Source organism: Xiphias gladius, chromosome 8 (assembly GCF_016859285.1).
Source record: "Xiphias gladius isolate SHS-SW01 ecotype Sanya breed wild chromosome 8, ASM1685928v1, whole genome shotgun sequence".
Lineage (NCBI taxonomy): Eukaryota > Metazoa > Chordata > Actinopteri > Istiophoriformes > Xiphiidae > Xiphias > Xiphias gladius.
The window spans coordinates 20,433,965-20,452,598 of NC_053407.1; the positions used below are offsets into that span (position 1 = coordinate 20,433,965).

The following is an 18,634-nucleotide window of genomic DNA, read 5'->3' on the forward strand; positions in this document are numbered from 1 at the left end:
CAAAGGAGACTGAGGAAAGATGATAAAAAGGAGGCAACAGTAACAGAAATGAGTCTGATCATTTCTGGTCTCTTGTGGATCATCCGGAAAGCACCATTTTTCTCTAGTCCGCTGATCTAACTCACCATAGTCAGTTTCACTTCGTCTTTCCAAACCAAAACCTGCAACTTCAAAAAAGCTGGGCAGATTTAAAAAATCATGAATCTGGAATGTGCAAGGTTCCTGACAAAAGAATGAAACTTGAGAACTTCTTTGACATTCAACAAACTATGCTGTGGTGCAGCCACTGTATTACTTTGTAAAGCGTGATCATTTGGAAACCAAATCAGAAAAAACTGGTAAAGTGAAAAACTAATCATAAATCACATTTATTGTCTTAGTCCCTCAACAAAGTCAGACTTACCAGCGAGAGAGTTGGAGGCCTGTAGACGTTTCCCTTCCAGCAGGATCAAATAGGCTATGGCCCCAAATTCAGCCGCAGAGTGGCAAAGAGAGTGCAGGCTGCTCTGAGCAAAGTTACTTCAAATCTAGGTATTAGCATTCAAAGTGGAACAAAAGATACAGGGCCAGCTCAAGCCACTTCAGAAGTTCATATGCTTAAGACTCGAGCTTTGAAGAGCTGGAGAAATGAAAGCTATCTAAAGCAGGGTTATGATCCATGGAGGAGAGGGAAGGAGGAAGGAAAAGAGAAAGGAAGGCATGGAGGGAGGGAGAGAACCAGAGGGGAGGCTGTTCAAATAAGAAGGCAATCAGGGTTGATCAGCCAGGGTGAAGACTTTAATAACAAACGGACTGATTAGTCAGGGAGCTAGAAAAAGAAGGTAACATTGGAGTGTGAATTTGAGCTTAGAATGATAAAGAGATGGAGGGAGACAGTGATTGTTCAATTAAATTCTAATGTAAATTAGAGAGAGGACAAATATAAGTCTTTAACTCACTGTCGAAAATCTGACATGCATCACTTTGCTTCTCAGTAACAGAAAGCCTCACTACAAGTTCACCGAGACAGGTGTTGGTTTAAATATTTTCACTCTGGTGCCCCTAAAATCCTACTGAGATGTAAGAAGAGGTGATTGATTTGTCTGTTTGTGTTTTTATATGTGTATATGTGTGTAAAATAATCTTTCTAGCAGTGTAGGGGGAGGCCTGGTTCCAGACACACTGCTCCCCCCTGTGCTCTCAAAACCCTTTTCTGCTGGGCCAGCAAACGTCTTCACCCCATCCTATCATTGCACCTCCAGCTTTCCTTCCAGTTTGCTTTGATCTACACCCCATTACCTCAACCCACAACTAGCCCAGAAAAAAAACCCATATTTTGTTGTTATTTTTTGGATTCAGAATACAAAAGTAATTGGAATCTGACAAATACTGCTGCAACTGATTGAAATGCACGGCACACCAAAGTAGTTTGTGTCACCAATCAGCACATTGCCAAATTGTTTGGACAGGCTCCTAGAGATGCTTTAAAGCATGACGCGGCAAAATGCAAATTACCACCAATGTTTTAAATGATGGCAAGTATAAGAAAAGACAGACAGGAGGATGAAACAGAAGTATGTTTCTGCTCCTAATGAGCAACCATAAAAAGATGTAATAAACCCAGATGAGAGGTGCCAAGTTGGGGGATGAGGAGAGGTAGGGGTGGGCTAGGAAATGGTGTTCAGTGCTAAAGGGTGGAGTAGTTGTGGGTGTTGAATGGCGCTGCAGGCCGTCCATCAGCTCTATCTCTTGACAGCAGGGCCAGCAGTCCCTGCTTTCTGCCAGGCATCGCCAGGTCCCCTCATTTCCAGCAAGGGAATAAATCAGGTCTTTATGGGCCTGGCCGAGTGCACTGCACCCCAGATGGATTATTAAAGGGACATATAACTCAAAGAGGCCACTGCTCCCTGAGGGGGTTCCTGATCACAGCACAGCAGAGGAAGGATGGGTGGCCTCCACTCTCCCATCTCCACGCCACCCACCAAGTCTGCTAGCCATCCTGCTTAGCTGGCTGAACGCCAGCTCACCTGCTATCCCTCATCTCTCACCAGCAAGAAACCTTGAGACCTCGGTCGTCTATATCTCTTCCCCTTTGGCATTCCGACTGTCTCCTCTAGCCCTATTTTCTCCTCGTTTTTCCTATCTCTCGTCCCAGTCTTCATTTCTGTTCTTCTGCAATTAAGATTTTTCCTTTATTGATATTTTGTTTGCATAATTTATGTTTGAATTACCTGACTTGCTCAGCTTCAGCAAGCAAGGGGGGATGATATGTGGGGGAATATGTCTTGTGTTTCTCCTCATCTCTAACACACTGACAGCCAGGAGATGTTTTTCTAAGGGATAAACGCAGAAAGCCCAAAATTGCGTGCTAAATAAGCTTGTCCTCATGTTTTGGGACACTTGACTAGATACGTTAGTTCTCACTATTGTGAAGAAAAGTATGTCTCAGTTTACCTTGGATTCCACCTTTACTTACAAACACAGCTAGAAAAGGTAAGGCGGAAATCTGAAAATAATAATGAGTGTTGCTTCTGTGCTGGCCTCCTTTCTACTCACCTATGATTATTGTAATGATGCCAACTGAAGCCCACACAAAGGCCCTGGTTTCCACTGAGTGGAGAGAGTGGCTGCAATCTGACCTTGGAGAACCATCTCTTTTTAGTCATTGTAGAAGAAAAACAACAGCATCCTGCATCCTGGTGAGTCAGTAATTGCGACCGTCAGTTAGATGGGAGTAACTCGACTTCAAACGCAGTTCACGTCGTCAAGGATGTGAGTCAGACGAAGGGAAAAAGAGAAAAAACGAGAGGAGAACAAGGGAGATCGGAAGAGTGGGTACAGTTTACAGGGTGGGGAGAGAAAGAGGAGAGAGAGGAGATTAGAGCTGGAAGATGGAGAGAAGAGGGGGAGAAGATTTAACATGACTTGTGCCCTGCGCTCTTTGTGCTGAGATGTCTGAGTTTGCCAAAGCTTATGCTCATTTAGTTCCTCCTCGTATCACCCCAACCCGGCTCATCAGCACCCAACTGATTTTAGTCCTGGTGTAGTTTATTGAGAACCCCCTCCTTTTTGGTGCTCCTGTTTATATGCGTGCATATGTGTTGTGCATGTGCATAGCAGAGAAATAGCACGTAGGGTTGGGTCATCTGTGGAAGGCAAAGCCGTCTGTGTGTATGTGTGTATTTCTGTGTGTGTGTGTGTGTGTGTGTGTGTGTGTGTGTGTGTGTGTGTCCCTCTGCATGCTTGTGAGTATAAGCCCTGGCCAGGAAGATACAGGCATTAACAGAGATGAGCCGCTAATAGAGGAGGCAGTAATTGAAGTCTTTAAGAAAGTGAGAGGGGATTAATCCAAGTGAAATGAGCGCCACTGTCTGCTCCCAATGCGCAGCGGGTTAGGCAGAAGGAGACAGAATGGGTGCGGATGGAGGGGTGGGCAGCAGGGAGAGATTGTGATAGAAGGAAAGTGAGAGAGACAGCAGGAGAGTGTGATGAAGCATGGAGAAAGAAAACTGTAAATGAGGCCTTTCTGGAAGCTTGAAGGGATTATCCACCCAAAAAAAAAAAAATCTTCTGGGCCTTTCTCCAGCCAAATGGCCTCACTAGAAAGACTGAGGGCGATTTAGAGGGGTTTGTTTAAGAGAGAGATGGGTCAAAGACTGTAGAGAGCAGAATATCAAATAAGCATTTATTACTGTATGTCACTTTGAGAAAGTGGATTACCAGGAATCGAAGTTATTTTCGGGGTTGAAGATGAACACATGCTCATGTACACTGAGCATACATCTGTATGTTTCATTTTTATAATAACCTTATAAGAATAAACCACAAGAAATATGGCAGAGTCACACATGTTGGGATTGATAGCTCCTCCAAACATGCTTTGAATCAGTAGACATTGGAGGATTAGAGGGGGAGGAAGGGAGAGAGCAAGAGAGAAAGACAGGGAGAAAGAAGGCCCTTTGATCTGCTTTTAATGGGCTTCATCGTCCAGCCTGGGCCAGAGCCATGGAGTTGAGCGTCGGGGCCCACCAGAGCCGCAGCAACAGTCGCAGCCACTGAATGGACCAGCTCTGTCACACAGGCCACTAAGACTCCAACTTCTACAGTCAGCATGAAACTTTACTACCACTCTGTGAATAGTAAATCCATTTCAAAGAGCCCAGCATTTGGATCCAATGGGAAGAAATTAGGGCAGCTAATGAAACTGAAGCTTGAGCTCAAAGTAAAGACATTTGCAGAGCCATTACGATAGTAAGAAACCTTTTTTCGATAATCCCCCCTCTCTTGATTCAGGTCCTGTTGTTTATGAGGGGGTTTCAGATGGACTTTCTCAAATGTAAGCCCCTTTCTCAGAAGAAATTTTAGGACTGCTGTAAGGTTTGAAAGAGAGTCTTAAGTAACTTAAAATGAAACTTTGGAATGAGTCCTCACTGTGTTATCTTAGTGTGTTTTATCAGGTGGGCAGACTCATCCTGGATGGAGAATACTGTGGCAGATTATCCTTCTCTTCAGTCTGCAGTAAGGCTCTCTTAAAACACCCCACCTACCAGAGCAAAGTAAAGAAGCTCAAAGGGACTGAAGGGTGATATGTTCGCTGAGGTCAACTCAACAGTGCTACTCAACAGTGACTGATCATAAAATGAGGTTAAACTTAAATTCCCTAATATGGGGAACATAGACTCTGGAAATTTGATTTACAAGATAAAAAAAAACGGGGAACAAACTGCACTATACTTAATGTTCTCAGTGGCCAAATCTGAAATATCACAGGAAGGTTGAAGAGCTTGAGGATTGCCTGATGCAACTTTTTTCTTAGCCTAGTCTATGGCATCAGTCAAATTGTGTAATTTGTCACACCTTTCATGTTTCTTCTACCAGTGTGTACCAGCTAAAAAATTGTTTCTTCTAAACTAATCAATCAAAAATGTCTCAGTTTGATTTATTATGTCTCAAAGATCACTTTGTTCTAGCTCCTCCATCTTTTAAAGCACAAAACCTTAATGGCAGTTTGCTAAAATGTGGATGCAGAAAGTATTCAACAAAGTGTTCTTAGTAATTTAGCCATAAAGTGTATCCCCTAGGAGAGATTGATGGTTGAGTGTGTTAGCTAGGCAGTGGCCACAGATTACAGCACACAGGCACCCCTGGGGAGGTAAGCGGTTAATTGGCATTGAACCGTTAATCATGGCCGCCCGGTCTTTCATTACTGAAAGGAATTAACATCAGCAGCCAGGAGACTGCAGACGTGACCAGCCAGGACACAGGGAAAGTTTGTTTCACTCAGAGATGATTTAAGAATGGGACCTTATATCTGCACTTACTGACTAATAACACACTTAATACATGCAATTCACAAAGCAAAACTGCACAGACATGAAAAGTCTGTTCGCATATTAACATGAATGTTCACACACTTCACGCACTTCTCCAACTCTCAATCTGCCCACAGAAAACAACAGCCTGTTAGCATAACCCAGGACTGGCATCAGGCAGACGTTAGACTATACCTGTACACTCAAGATGTTAGTTGACTCACAATATTTACTCTCTTCTTCCCTGTTCCAGCTCCAACCGAGTCCCCATTGAGACCTAGTCTTGGTGAGTCTGCATATCATTGCATGCTGTTATTTATTTGCGTTTAATATCATAATTGCAAAGGTGATTACAACATTAAAAGACCAGTTATTGTACAGACTGGGTCTAACTGTGAGCATATGGTGTATGTGTGTGTGTGTATAGTCGAACTCCATGGTAAACATGCTGTGCTGCGTGACGACTTTGACTCCAACCTCCAAGGAGAGCTGGACCCCAGCATCTGGTAGGTGAAGAGGTTGTGACTCCTCTTGTAATCTGAGGATGCAATCACTATCTACTTCCTCAGCATTGTCCCTTGATACTTTTTGCTATAATTTAATCTTGGATCTCTTCTCTTCTCTCGTCTCCTCTCCTCTCCTCTCCTCTCCTCTCTTCCCTCAGGTCTGAGTGCAGTAACTGTGAGGTGGGAGAGCAGTGTGGTGTACTGATGCATGGCAGAGCGGTCACTTTCTGTGAGCCTTTTGGAGAACGAGAGCTGGTAACTGCCATGTTTAACCACACTTCGACCGCTGTACATTTTATGGCCCATTGACCATACATCCAAACCAACCACTCAGTGGCCACAACCACAGCTAAAGTTAATTAGAGTGTACTAGCTGTAACCACAGTAGAGTCATTGTTTAAATATCTTTACACTGTACACACACTCACTATGATGCTCTTCTAACCAAGGAAGTGATGTCTGATTGTGGTAAAGGGCTGGGAATAGATTTTAAAATAGAAGCATTAATCATGCATTACTTTTGAAAACATATCACAAATGTTCTATGAGTATATGTTCCCTTTACAGGGACAACAGAAATAGTAGTAAAAGATAAATGCTGACTTTGTCCAGATGTGTTGAAATACAGGAAATGTGCTTCTTGCACATGTAGAGTAATATTATGTGTTTCATGATTTGTTTGTTCTATTTTCAGTCTTTGTGTCAGCTGGTTACAAAATGTGTATATATATATATATATGTGTGTGTGTGTGTGTGTGTGTGTGTGTGTGTGTGTGTGTGTGTGTGTGTGTGTGTGTGTGTGTATATACGAGTGTGTGTGTGTGTGTGTGTGTGTGTGTGTGTGTGTATTTATGTATGTATATACATATATATATGACTTGTAGATAACAGCTTTCTTTCAGTCATCTGCCCGCAACTTTAACTCAAAAAAAATGGCTGCACTTGTTTGGCATTTATGAGTTTTTTCTCTGGCAGTTTTAGCCCAAACTAACTTTTCCTGCCGCTGCAGGACACAGAAATTTATGAAAACCATGGATAATGTTATATTTAAAAGTGATAATGAAACCAGAGGGAGTACGCAGGACTGAAAATCATATGATGATCATGTTACAGTAAAGTACAATAGTATCAAGTTACCGTCTGACATGCCGTGTGGTACACACGAACACAAATGATGCAGACTCACACTCACACATGAATAGGTTTGATAACTGCTTATCAAACCTATTCATGCCCTCTTTCTATCTTTATAAAGTTGATTTCAAACAGTTTATTCTGCTGTAAGAGATGAAAGCCAGTCAGCAACAGAGGAGTGTTTAGTGCCTCATGATTCTATTTACTTCTCTGATAAGCATTCGCTTTGTCTGTCACTGTTCCAAAGGTTTGATGCCGCTGCCTGGCAGCTCTTCTGTCAAATGTAACAACCATGCACATCCAGAAACACAGAAACGTTTACACACAGATAGTCACCAGTACAACAGAACAAACAATCAGAACACACACATTCATGCACACAAAGCATATCTATGCTTCACTCGCACTCTGGCTCTCTCTCTCTCTCTTACACACACATACTGTATATACACACAGACAAATACACAGTAACAGATATAAATAAAAATGTTTCATGTGTAATGTTTTTATTCTACTGATACTATAATGGAAAAAATGCTCCACCAACTTGCCATTTAAAGAGTAACTTAACACCAGATGAAAGTGCTGTTTTACTCATGTCCAATGGGTGAAGTTGCAACGGACATTTTACTACTTTATTGCAACAAATCACTTTGGACATTCTTCCCCCTGAGTTATTAGTTGATACAGTTTCAATCTTAAACTGGATTTGATTATTTATTGGTGACACCCTAAACTGCCTTGTGTATCTTCCCCAGACCACTGTTCCTTTCAACACCAGCACAGCCTCAGTCCTGCAGTTTGCCCTGGGTCAGTATCAAATCTCCGCTCGCACTCCACACAACTACATGAAGGCAGACTTTGTATAACAGACTGATGCATGAGACATTTCTAACCCTGTTAAAATATCTCAGCCTGGCGTGCAACTGTCTAAGCCGGCCAGTACAACAGATGCCTTTGTCATTCTCGGGAAACAGGCATGTTTTGCCCTGTATGTCAGTAAGCCAACTGGTCCACAGAATGTTTTTGTGTTTCATTCTCTCTCTCTGTCTCTGTCTCTCTCTCCTCTCCCCTCTCCTCCTATCACAATAATGAATGATTTACAGTATTCTGGAAAGACACCCAGAAGGCCGTGGCAGAGTTTTTAGAGGTTTTGTATTTTTCATGTCCATTACATGCATCCGCCATTTCTCATGGGAATGCGACTGGGTGGAAATAGGAGTACATACTGTATCAACAACCCCTCTCGCCCTCACCCCTCTTCTGTATTTCTCTCTCCCTCTCTCTTGTCCTTTCTCTTGTTCTGTCTGGCTGCGCTTTACAGGTCATTAATATGAGTTTGTGTTGCCGTAGCGTTGTGTATGGAGCAGTTCAGTAGAGCAGCACAATGAAGTGGTGGCGGGTTAATGTATTCAGTGGGGATGGAGCAGCACGGCAGGACACTGGCGAGACATGGACGCTGCACACCGTCAGTGTGGGAGGAAGGGGGAGAGCAGGGGAGGGGAGAGGAAAGGTGGGGTTGTGGGGGTTTGCCTGCTTCCTCCATTAGCAACCTTTGACCCCACCGGCTCCCACAGCAGCCACACGGACCCAGGTGCAAAAATAGTCCGATCCCACATTAACTCTTGAAACAGAAAGCAGAAGAATATTCACAAACATATGCAGATGCACTAACAGTATGTAGTTGTAGTTGGTTTTAGAGTCTCTGGTCCTACATCAGCCCTTCTCCTCTGTTCGCCTCTGCCCAACCCCTTCATACCAGCTCCTTCTCTCAGCCCTGTTAAGCTGCTGTTCATTTAGTTCCACTATGACAACATTTAAATACAATTTTCCACTTGGCTAAGGGAGGGAATGTGGGAGCAATCAGTCAGAAGAAGCCACCGTGCCTTGCCTGGCTGCTCCTCAGGGCACACAAAGGATCATTGCCCTGCTGATAGAATTCAACTGATGAAAAAAGGGAACCAGCTGACATATAATTTAACTGTTATAACAGTCATATGCTGTATGTCTGTCCTCTTTGTGTGTTTATATTCCCCAGGTTCAGGCTCCTGTCGGTTCAGCTACTCAGACCCCAGCATCACTGTGTCATACAGCCTAAGTGGTAACGCCAACACCTCAGATGACTGGATCACACTGGAGAAGATCAGGTTTCTCTCTCCTCTTCCTCCCTCTTCCTCATCCAACCCACAGGCCCTCCATCTGTTATGAACACCCACCCTCTCTTTTTTCCCCCTCATTCACACCTCCCCCTCTCAATTTGTCATTCCTCTCCTGTTTGTGTCTCGAAGATCCTCCTGTTTTTCATCCCTCTATCCCTGCTCCACTCTTCTTTGTGATGTCTCAGACAGAGGAATAATGTAATCAGACTCTCTTCTAACTCTTTAGCTGTCTGATAGTGCATGTCATGCTTTTGTGTAAAAACAGACACCACCTCATAGATTAACTACTAACTCACTTGGACTCATTGCAAAACCTGGTTTTCTCTTTCAGTTTCACTACATAATAAGGGAAAGCAGTGTCTCTCCATATTTGGCAATTTCAGCCTTATTCTAACAATTAATGATTAATATTTCATGTTAATTACATAAATACAGCCATCACCCACACATTCACCAGGACCCTTGTTTTGTATGTTTTTCTCTCTCCCAGAGCCCCTACCAACAGCAGCACCATCATCCACCTTGTTCCCCTGCCACATCACTCCAGGGCTGATGGCATTCGTCTCCGCTGGTCTCAGGGCCCCCCCCAAGGCCCCGAAGGCTATGAGTCCTGCTGGGGGCTGGACAACGTGTTGTTGGTCAATGGTGCTCACAGAGCCCCCCTCATGGAGGATAATCTGGACCCCCCAGACACTGCTAACTGGCTCTTCTTCCCTGGAGCTACCATCAAGGTACACTGACGTGGATTTCCTTCAGCTCTCTGGTTAGAAATGTGGTAGAAGACCCTTATTTACGAGAAGCAGAATAAATGTCATAATCATGTGATGTATTCATCTTAGAGCAGAATAGAGCATTTGCTCATGGTAAGAATATTAATTTACATGAAGTCGTGAAGTCACTACTTAGTAAAAATGTTCCATGTGTTCTTAATGGCCAGCACGCCTGTCAGTCCGAGGGCAATGCTCTGTATTTCCATGGCGGCGAGGGAGTTGGCCACAGCTTTGCCTCCACCAGAGACATTGATCTGCACAGGGAAGAGGGAAGGAGCTACTGGGAGGAAGACTTTGAGAGCCCACCATCAAAGTAAGTCAAGATGATGGTCATATTTAATCTCCCATCCAGCTGTCTGAATCATCTGATATACATTTTTCTCAAGTAATTGAATAAGTTACTTTATTTCTACAGCACCCTACAAAACCACAAAGTGCTTCACTAGAGCACATTTAAATACACGGCCACAAAAGTACGAAAGAAGAATAAAAGCGGAAGGTCAAACTAGGCAATTAAAACTGAATTTAATACAAACAGCAAAAAAACACTGGAATAATACAGATTTATAGGTTTCTAAAAGGTTTTTAAAATGAGGCATTGACTCAGCTGACCTGATACTGAGGGCGAGTTCGGTCGACGGCGATGGACCTCATATGGTAAAACTGAATTTGGTTGCCAGACCTGAGGCAATAGTCCTCTAGTGTGTTAAACGATCGAAATATATTTCAGAGTCAAACCTTTAAACTGAAATCTAAACCAAAATAAACCAAGAGAACATTCTTCTAAATGAATATGGGGTCAGTTTGGATGAAAAATCTTAGCAGCAGCCTAAATATTAGCTTGGAAAGACAGAGTTAACAGAGAGGGAGGACTTTGGTAGAATGTCAGAGCTCTGGTATTTCTCTCTGTGTTTATATATGCATGTGCTTTGACACCTGTCACTTGTCATATGTCATGCATGTGACATGCAGTGTCTTGAACAAGTTCGAGTCAAGCTTACACAGGTGAATGCCATGCCTCTGACTGCTACAGAGACGGCCGTCCATCTGTTCAGAGTGAGACACACACATGCAAGCAAACACACACAAAGACACACACTGGACAGCAGAAAGCAAGGGAACGCGGTCAAAAGCACTGCGAGAGGTAGAGAGAGAAAAGAGAAAGACAATAGACAGTGTTGCTGCCAGAGAGTAATTAACAGGCCTCATGCACCAGGTCTGTCAGTACATTTTCCCATTAATGAGAAGGACCTCAAACAAGACTGTGTTTCTACAGCCGCCCTGCGCTCGCACACCTTCCCGCAGCATGCCAACATGCTGCACCGCATGCTTGCTCTCACCCATCAGGCGCCATGGGCTGACACATGTGTGAAGTAGGCAGAGAAAGATTTTGTCGAGACGGCACACTCCACTAAGCGTCATTTAACTCAACACTGGCTGCGACAGAGACGCGCCAGCCTAATGCACTGCACGGCAGGGAATAGAGAGGAACGGGGGAGGAAAAGCGGGGAGAAAGAAAATGTGGGAGAGGCAGAGGAACACAGGAGAGGGCTGACACACTGAGTTAACTCGTGTCAGCGCTAATGAGGATCCTCTCTCCACCGTGCAGATGTATGTGTCTGCGTGCGCGTGTGTGTGTGTGTGTGTTTTTTTTTATGTGTAAGTCCTCTTCCAGGGGATTTACGCAGTATTCCTGGCATTGTGTGTTTGTTGACCGGCAAGTTGTGACTTATGGCAACTGTTTCCTGACTTCACTGATACTCCTGTGGGAGATGCTGTGTAAAACAGGCAGTCTATAAACTTAAGTGTTTGTATCCTATGATTTGTGTTACTGTGTACTGTTATTTCAGTAAAGTCTCATTGGGGGTGAATATTTAGCTAAGGTTAAGTGCTTAAAATTTATAGTAAAAGTAGCCCCTCTGATTCCTTTTGTTTGTTTAACTGTACATTGTATGTGCACATTAAAATTCTTATTTACTTACCTACTCTGAAAAATTCATTGTTGTACTTTTAAACTACATTAAGGCCATAAACCATCTGACTATGATAAATATGCAGTACCAGTGAGTTATTAAAGTTTTGAAGAGTAATACATCATGTGGCACGACTGCTCGAATGGCTTGTTTTCTTTAGAATTATTAATGTTGTTGAAATACTGCCTCATTTTACTTTTTTTTTTTTTTTCATTTAACAGGGACAGTGCAATTTAGTAAACATTGCTGTAAATGCACCAAATGTGGCCAAAAAGCAATTTTTGTTTGTTAAAAAGTCAACCTAAAAACAGAATGTAAGAATATAAGACTAAAATCAAAAAGTTACTGAGATCATTAATAGGCATGTAGAGCAATAATAAAAAGAGAAGACAATAATGGTAGCCAAAAAATACATAGTTCAGGACATCATTATACTACATTTTCAGGTAGTGTTTAAAAAGACCTTTTTAAATTGGGCAATGATGAAAATGTACTGATTTGTTTACAAGGACCTGAACTGTTCATTTGAACGAAGACTGTAATGGTTTTAGAGTAGTGTTGCTAGCCTGCGACTGTTTGTTCAACAATAAGGGATGTGGGAAATGATCATGGAATATATGTGCATCATACATTTTAGATAACACTTATTTCTGAAATAAATATATAGAAACTGAGAAACTTATTTTCCTTACTAAACCAGCCCTCCCTGTCTGTATTTTTTATCCAGCTGGGACATAGAGGGAGCTGTCTATGGGACCCAGTGTGGAGATATTGAGTCAGGCTCAGCCCTGGTTTTTGAAAAGGAGGGCCGGAGGTATATGTGCACCCCCTACCTCGACACCACGTCTTATGGAAACCTCCGCTTCTACTTTACCATGGGTATGGAAATCCCTCATCCATCAAACTTTGTCGTTTATTTGGCTTAAGCAAAAGTGAGCAAGAGTAGTTTTACTTATAGTAATGCATTGCTGTGTAATGGCCTTTCTCTTTATGGTGCCCTCCCCGATATTTTTTGTACGTGTATTGCATTGCATAAACATAGTGAGGTGTGTTTGTGTTCAGGTGCTGGCAACTGTGATCCAGGAGAGTCCCATGAGAACGATGTAATTCTGTTTGGGAGGTCTGAAGGCAAGAGGGAACGTGTGGTGCTCGACACCCTTCCATACTCTTCTTACAGGGTGAGATATGCACAACATATTCACACCAAAACATATGTTCCCTATCTCAAAACTTTACAATTAACACACCTGAAGTGCCAGTAAATGGTCTTAATACCATCACAATTATTTTCAATTTCTAGTCCAACTATGCCACCATATGAAATTTTCTAACTTTCAATGTAGCAGCAGTGTCAGCATGTTTTGTTGCTAGGTTGTAGGAGTTTTTCCAATAAACACAGTTTTTTTTTTTTTTAACTCTGCACGCTAAATCACAACAGCAGTGTTGTTCAGAGTAGTAAAATTAATTCAGAATCAAAAATACGAAGTAACTTTTGATTGAGTGTAAAGTATGTTTGAACAAGCACTCTGTCTTCTGTTTCTCACTGAAACATGCTTAACCGCCGAACCAGCCCATTCCCATGTCTTTGTAATCATAAAACAGTCTGGATTTATATATTTCTCTTAGAGCTGACACTATTAGTTGATTAATACTTAGTGTTTGGCAGCTACTCTGGTAACAAATCAATGACATTTTTCAAGCAAAAATGTCAAACATTTGCCTGTTCAAGTATGTTGTCTGTTAGGATTTGCTGCTTTTCTGTCTTATGTCATAGTACAAAACAAATCAAGCAATTTGAAGACATCATCTTGAACTTTGGGGGATTGTGATTGTAAAAAAAAAAGGGATTTTTCACCACTTTCTGACATCTTATAGACCCAAACCATTTTCAATGATTGAGTAAATATCGAGCAGATCATAAATTATAAATCATAAAAATGATAGTTGCAGCCCTAATTAGCATCTTCCCTCTGGTCCGATCTATTCATTCCATCATTCGCTTCTCCTCTCTCAGACTCCTGCGGTGGTATCGGTGGCGCTGCCCACTGAGCTACAAACACCCGTCACCCAGTTCTGCCTGGAGCAGCAATCACATGGGGGTGCCAACCGTCATGTATGGGCCGTGGACTTCATGCAGCTGCTCCCTGTGCTGCCTGGCACGCACACACACGTTGCTCAGTTCTCCATCAACCTAGGCTGTGGCTCCTACCAGCCTGCCAACAGGTGTGACACACTTTAAAACTAGGTTAGGCAGTGCTTTTATGAGAAAATATGGCCACTTTTTAGTAAAAAAAATCACAAAAATGAGCTGCAACAAAAGAGATCCCCACACCCCAAGTGAGACACCCTAGATTCACTCGGCTATTTTGGTGTTAAGAATGGTAAGTGGTGAACACAAGAAACTGAAGGGCATAATGCTATAATGCTTCTGAACAGCATCATCTTGGGGAAGCTGAACTCAGGTGACCTAGCTATTTACCCTTAAGTCCTCAAGTTTCAACCAGGTGCTGCCATTTGAAGCTGCAAATGTATGACATCGATTGCTGTTTTAATAAAGGAGTAGCAGGGGTAAAGGGGCCGACATTGCAATGGAGTCTCAGAAGACATAATTTAATTTTTTTTTTTTTTTTACCTATTCTGAGTTTAGAGTGGTTCAGTGATTTTACACTACTTTAAGGTGAAAATCAAATTCTGCTATTAAGATGTTGGGATAAGATGTTCTCTGTTCCCTTTCATTAGCGTCAGTCTGGAGTTCTCCACTAACCACGGTCGTTCCTGGTCTCTGCTTCACACCGAGTGTCTGCCAGAGCTCTGTGCTGGACCCCATCTACCTCACAGCACCATCTACTCCTCCGACAACTACAGCGGGTATGAATGAGAATGCACACCTGTATGCGTGTGCAACTCTGTTCGTGTATATATCCTTCACTGTGGATGTACTGTATGCTTATATTAACATACCATGTTGCTCCTCTGCAGGTGGACAAGAATCTCTATCCCTCTGCCCAATGCTGCCCTGACAGAGACTACACGGTTTCGCTGGAAGCAATCTGGCACTGGATCCGGCAACATGTGGGCCATAGACAATGGTTAGAGCTATACAAAAAGGTCACATGGTTCAGTGGTTTTTTTTCTTCTTTTCAAGGCTCAAGGTTTTTATTGTCACATGTTTCGGGGCAATATACACACCAATGTAACAGTGAAATTCCTAGGCCTCAGGCAGGCTCCAACTTGTAACAGTCAAATAATTAGACAATGAAGGGAGTAACGTTAGAATAAAAAATTACGCAAGTAACATCTTGAAATCAGTTATGCAAACTGTATGTACAAGGTGCTAATGGAAATTACTGAAGGTTACATTGAGTATATAGCTGCGCACCATTGTCTCCCTTGTCCTTGTCCAGATGTAATGTCTTCTACCTATAATATCTTTGCTGCTTATTCTACTAAGATAATGCACACTGTGTTTAGGGTCATAAAAAATTATTATAGCTCAACCATACATAAACCATACCTTTTTGCCATAAAAGGTATTTGATTTCTAGTCATTTATTGCTTTCCAGTGTATATTGGTCCAGCCTGTCTTCGCTTCTGCTCTGGGAGAGGACATTGTTCCCGAACGGGCTGCAAGTAAGGATTTGCTTTTTATTAAACCAAATAAATCCAGTGTCTCTCCCTCAAATGAGTCTGCACATTATCCACCTAATGCCTTGCAGCACCAATCACCATACAAAATTAATCAAATTGTATTATGCCTATGATTTATTAATGGATTTTCATTATCTCTGTCTACTTTTTATCATTATATCCTTCACTCTTTTTAATGTATCATATCTTCCTCTCTCCTCCTCTCCCCTCCTCTCTTCTCCTCTCACACCAGATGTGACCCAGGCTTCAGTGGTCCAGCCTGTGAGCTTGCCTCCCAGACCTTCCCAGCTTTCCTCTCGGAGGGTTTCTCGAGCCCACGCCTCTCCTCCTACCACAGCTTCTCTTCTCTTCGTGGGGCTGAGGTCAGCTTTGGCTGCGGGGTGCTGGCCAGTGGCAAGGCTCTGGTATTCAACAGGGACAGCAGGAGGCACTTGGTGACTGCTCCGCTAGACAGTTCCCAGGCCAGGTAATGGCGGTGATAAAGAAAAGATCATCATTTTTGTAAAAACAGAAACAAACTTGTTTCATATACATACAGACATAAGCAGAGATATGAGGGAGAACACATGTATGCACTACATATTGTACGTGCAGATATTCAGCATGCGCACAAGCAGATTTTGATTCTGCCGATTTTGCCATCAGTAGATTATGTTGTGAAACCGTGGCTAGTCTTCATTAGATGTCTCTACATCTGATAGATACTGCAAATGTTCCAGCCAGCTAGCTATCCACTCTCCTCCTTCGTCATTCCCTCTTTCCCTCATATTCTCTGTTCTTTGCTAGTAGATGGATTATGATCATGGGGAGGACTGCAGATGAGAGGCGAGATGAAAGCAGAGGATAAAAATGTGAGAGAGAAAGACAGAGAGGGAATGATGAAGTTAGATATGGCATCTGTGTTAGATTGATTATGCCTGTTGCGGCTCTCAGTGTGCCACCTGATGGCCATATTTAATGCCAGTTTCCTGGCTGATTGAGTGAACAGCTGCCTGAAAGAGGAAACTGCACCGCTAATGAAAACACAGCTAAGCCAAGGACAGAGAGAGCTGGGGGTTGACTGGCAGCCAGAGACAGATGATGGAAATTATAATAATTATTACATTAGTATACATGATAATATTCCTAAACATAGATGAATACATAGGAAGACAGAAGTTCGTGCTACATTGGGACTATGTGCAGTTAACATGAATACATGGATATGAACTCTGACTCTTCATTCACACTCTCTCTGTCTTATTCTTTCTTTCCCTCCACCTCCTCTAATCTAATTTTGTCCTCATTCATTTAATCATCTAATCCATCATCCGGCCACCTCCCTCCCACCTCTTTGCTCTGCATGACTGTCTGTTTGTCTACCCTTTTACCCCCCCCTCTCTCTCAACTCTCCTTCCTGAACACACTCTTGGTCACCTTACTTTTCCTTCTTCTCATTTATCAACCTGACCTTTTCTCTCTTATGGGGCATTTCCTTTTTGCACACTGTCTCAACTGCTGCTCCCCTTCTCTTCCCAACTGGCTCTACTCACTCTTGCCTTGCTTTTTTCATTTTGTCACTTGGATTCTCTGCAGGTACCTACAGTTCACTCTTCGGCTGGGCAGTCGCAGCACCCTGAGCTCATGTCCTGCTCCAGACCAGCCAGGAGAGGGCGTCCTGCTGCATTACTCCTCAGACAATGGCATTACCTGGACGCTGCTGCAGCACTACGCTTACCAAGGTTTCCATGAACCAAGGTACCTGCTGCGCATCGTGTGTGTGCATATGATGTGTGTGTAGGCTTGTATGCTTATGATTCCATGGAGACACTATAATCGATGAACACACACATTTGCGCTGCTAATGGTGTGCTGGAGGTGTAAGCCGTTGGAACCTACTGAGTCAGGTAGTGCCATCGATGTGTGTAAGGAAGACAAAGTGGGTTGGCTTCCAGCCGTGCGAGTCAGGTCTCAGAGCTCTTCATCAGCACTAGGAAGGCCAACAGGGGTCAGTGAGTCAGGGACAAGTTCTACACCGCTATCTGGTGAAAGGTGCAAGTGCAGGTTCTTACTGTATCAACATGTATGTTTGTACAAAAACACCATGATACAGGAGTCAGTCTTGACAAATAGAAAAAGAAAGTAAAGTATGATGAAAGATGCTGTATTATAAATATTATAAATCTGGGTAACACTAACCATCTGCACTGTGTCAGAATCTATTTAAGATTTTCCAAATGTACATTATTTACAATCAGCAGAGCGTGATTTATGTGGGCTTTATATCCAAGTCAGAGCCTGAGTCACAGTACAGTTAGCCTGTGTGATTAATTCCAGCTGACATTTTTTGGCATTATGGATACTATCCCCAAATATATCTCACTATTCTTACATTTATGAGATTGTGAGAATGGCGCGTACACAGCTTACGTCAAGAATACTTTCCTTTAAGTGTCAACAAAGTTCAGTTTAACAACTTCTTTCCCCCAAACAGGATTGTGTCGGTTGAACTCCCGCCCGGTGCTCGGAAATTTGGCGTGCAGTTTCGCTGGTGGCAGCCATACCATTCAGGGCGCAGTCACGATGTGTGGGCCCTGGATGAAATCAGCATGACCTCTGTGCTGTTCAACACCATAAGTCTGGACTTCAGCAATGTGTTAGATGTTACCCAGAGTCTTGGTTTCTATCTTGGCCATGTCCAGCCCTATTGTCAGCATGACTGGACACTCAGGTAGGAGACCTAATGTTTGATAGAGATAATGTATTAGTCATTATTTGGCAATGGTATTTGGGTGCGCTTGTTTTTAATTTTATGAATGAATGTCAACTGGGTTTTGTATTTAATATTTTTTAGTCCTTAGTTACTATATATGACACTAATTTGTGATCCGCATTAATTTGCAACTTGCTTTGTCTTTTTAAGCCACTATGTGCAATCTGAAAATTTTCAGCAGTGGTGCCACTAGTGGTAGTGTAGGAAAACACACACACACACACACACGCATGTCAGATCCAACAAACACAGATACAGAAAAGAATGGGTTGAAAGCAGCAGATAGACTCCGTCAATTTTCATTGGGATTTTGAACAAACAAAACTTATGCCATTAGAATAATTTGATAGATGCTAACATTACATGAAAATCCTACACACTGTGGCCTTAGGGTCATGTTC

At 42.7% G+C, this 18,634-nt stretch overlaps 1 protein-coding gene across 1 annotated transcript in view; it reads left to right on the forward strand.

Moving 5' to 3' along the window:
• Positions 1 to 18,634, forward strand: part of reln (reelin) — a 102,519-nt gene that overhangs the window by 57,583 nt on the left and 26,302 nt on the right. The window contains exons 7-22 of the mRNA XM_040131962.1: positions 5,545 to 5,577; positions 5,719 to 5,797; positions 5,956 to 6,052; positions 7,690 to 7,741; positions 8,970 to 9,078; positions 9,581 to 9,821; positions 10,028 to 10,173; positions 12,561 to 12,712; positions 12,896 to 13,011; positions 13,848 to 14,056; positions 14,573 to 14,701; positions 14,813 to 14,922; positions 15,397 to 15,463; positions 15,714 to 15,947; positions 17,057 to 17,218; positions 17,955 to 18,191. Coding sequence (XP_039987896.1) covers positions 5,545 to 5,577; positions 5,719 to 5,797; positions 5,956 to 6,052; positions 7,690 to 7,741; positions 8,970 to 9,078; positions 9,581 to 9,821; positions 10,028 to 10,173; positions 12,561 to 12,712; positions 12,896 to 13,011; positions 13,848 to 14,056; positions 14,573 to 14,701; positions 14,813 to 14,922; positions 15,397 to 15,463; positions 15,714 to 15,947; positions 17,057 to 17,218; positions 17,955 to 18,191 — 2,173 coding nt within the window. The remainder of the gene's footprint in view (positions 1 to 5,544; positions 5,578 to 5,718; positions 5,798 to 5,955; positions 6,053 to 7,689; positions 7,742 to 8,969; positions 9,079 to 9,580; positions 9,822 to 10,027; positions 10,174 to 12,560; positions 12,713 to 12,895; positions 13,012 to 13,847; positions 14,057 to 14,572; positions 14,702 to 14,812; positions 14,923 to 15,396; positions 15,464 to 15,713; positions 15,948 to 17,056; positions 17,219 to 17,954; positions 18,192 to 18,634) is intronic.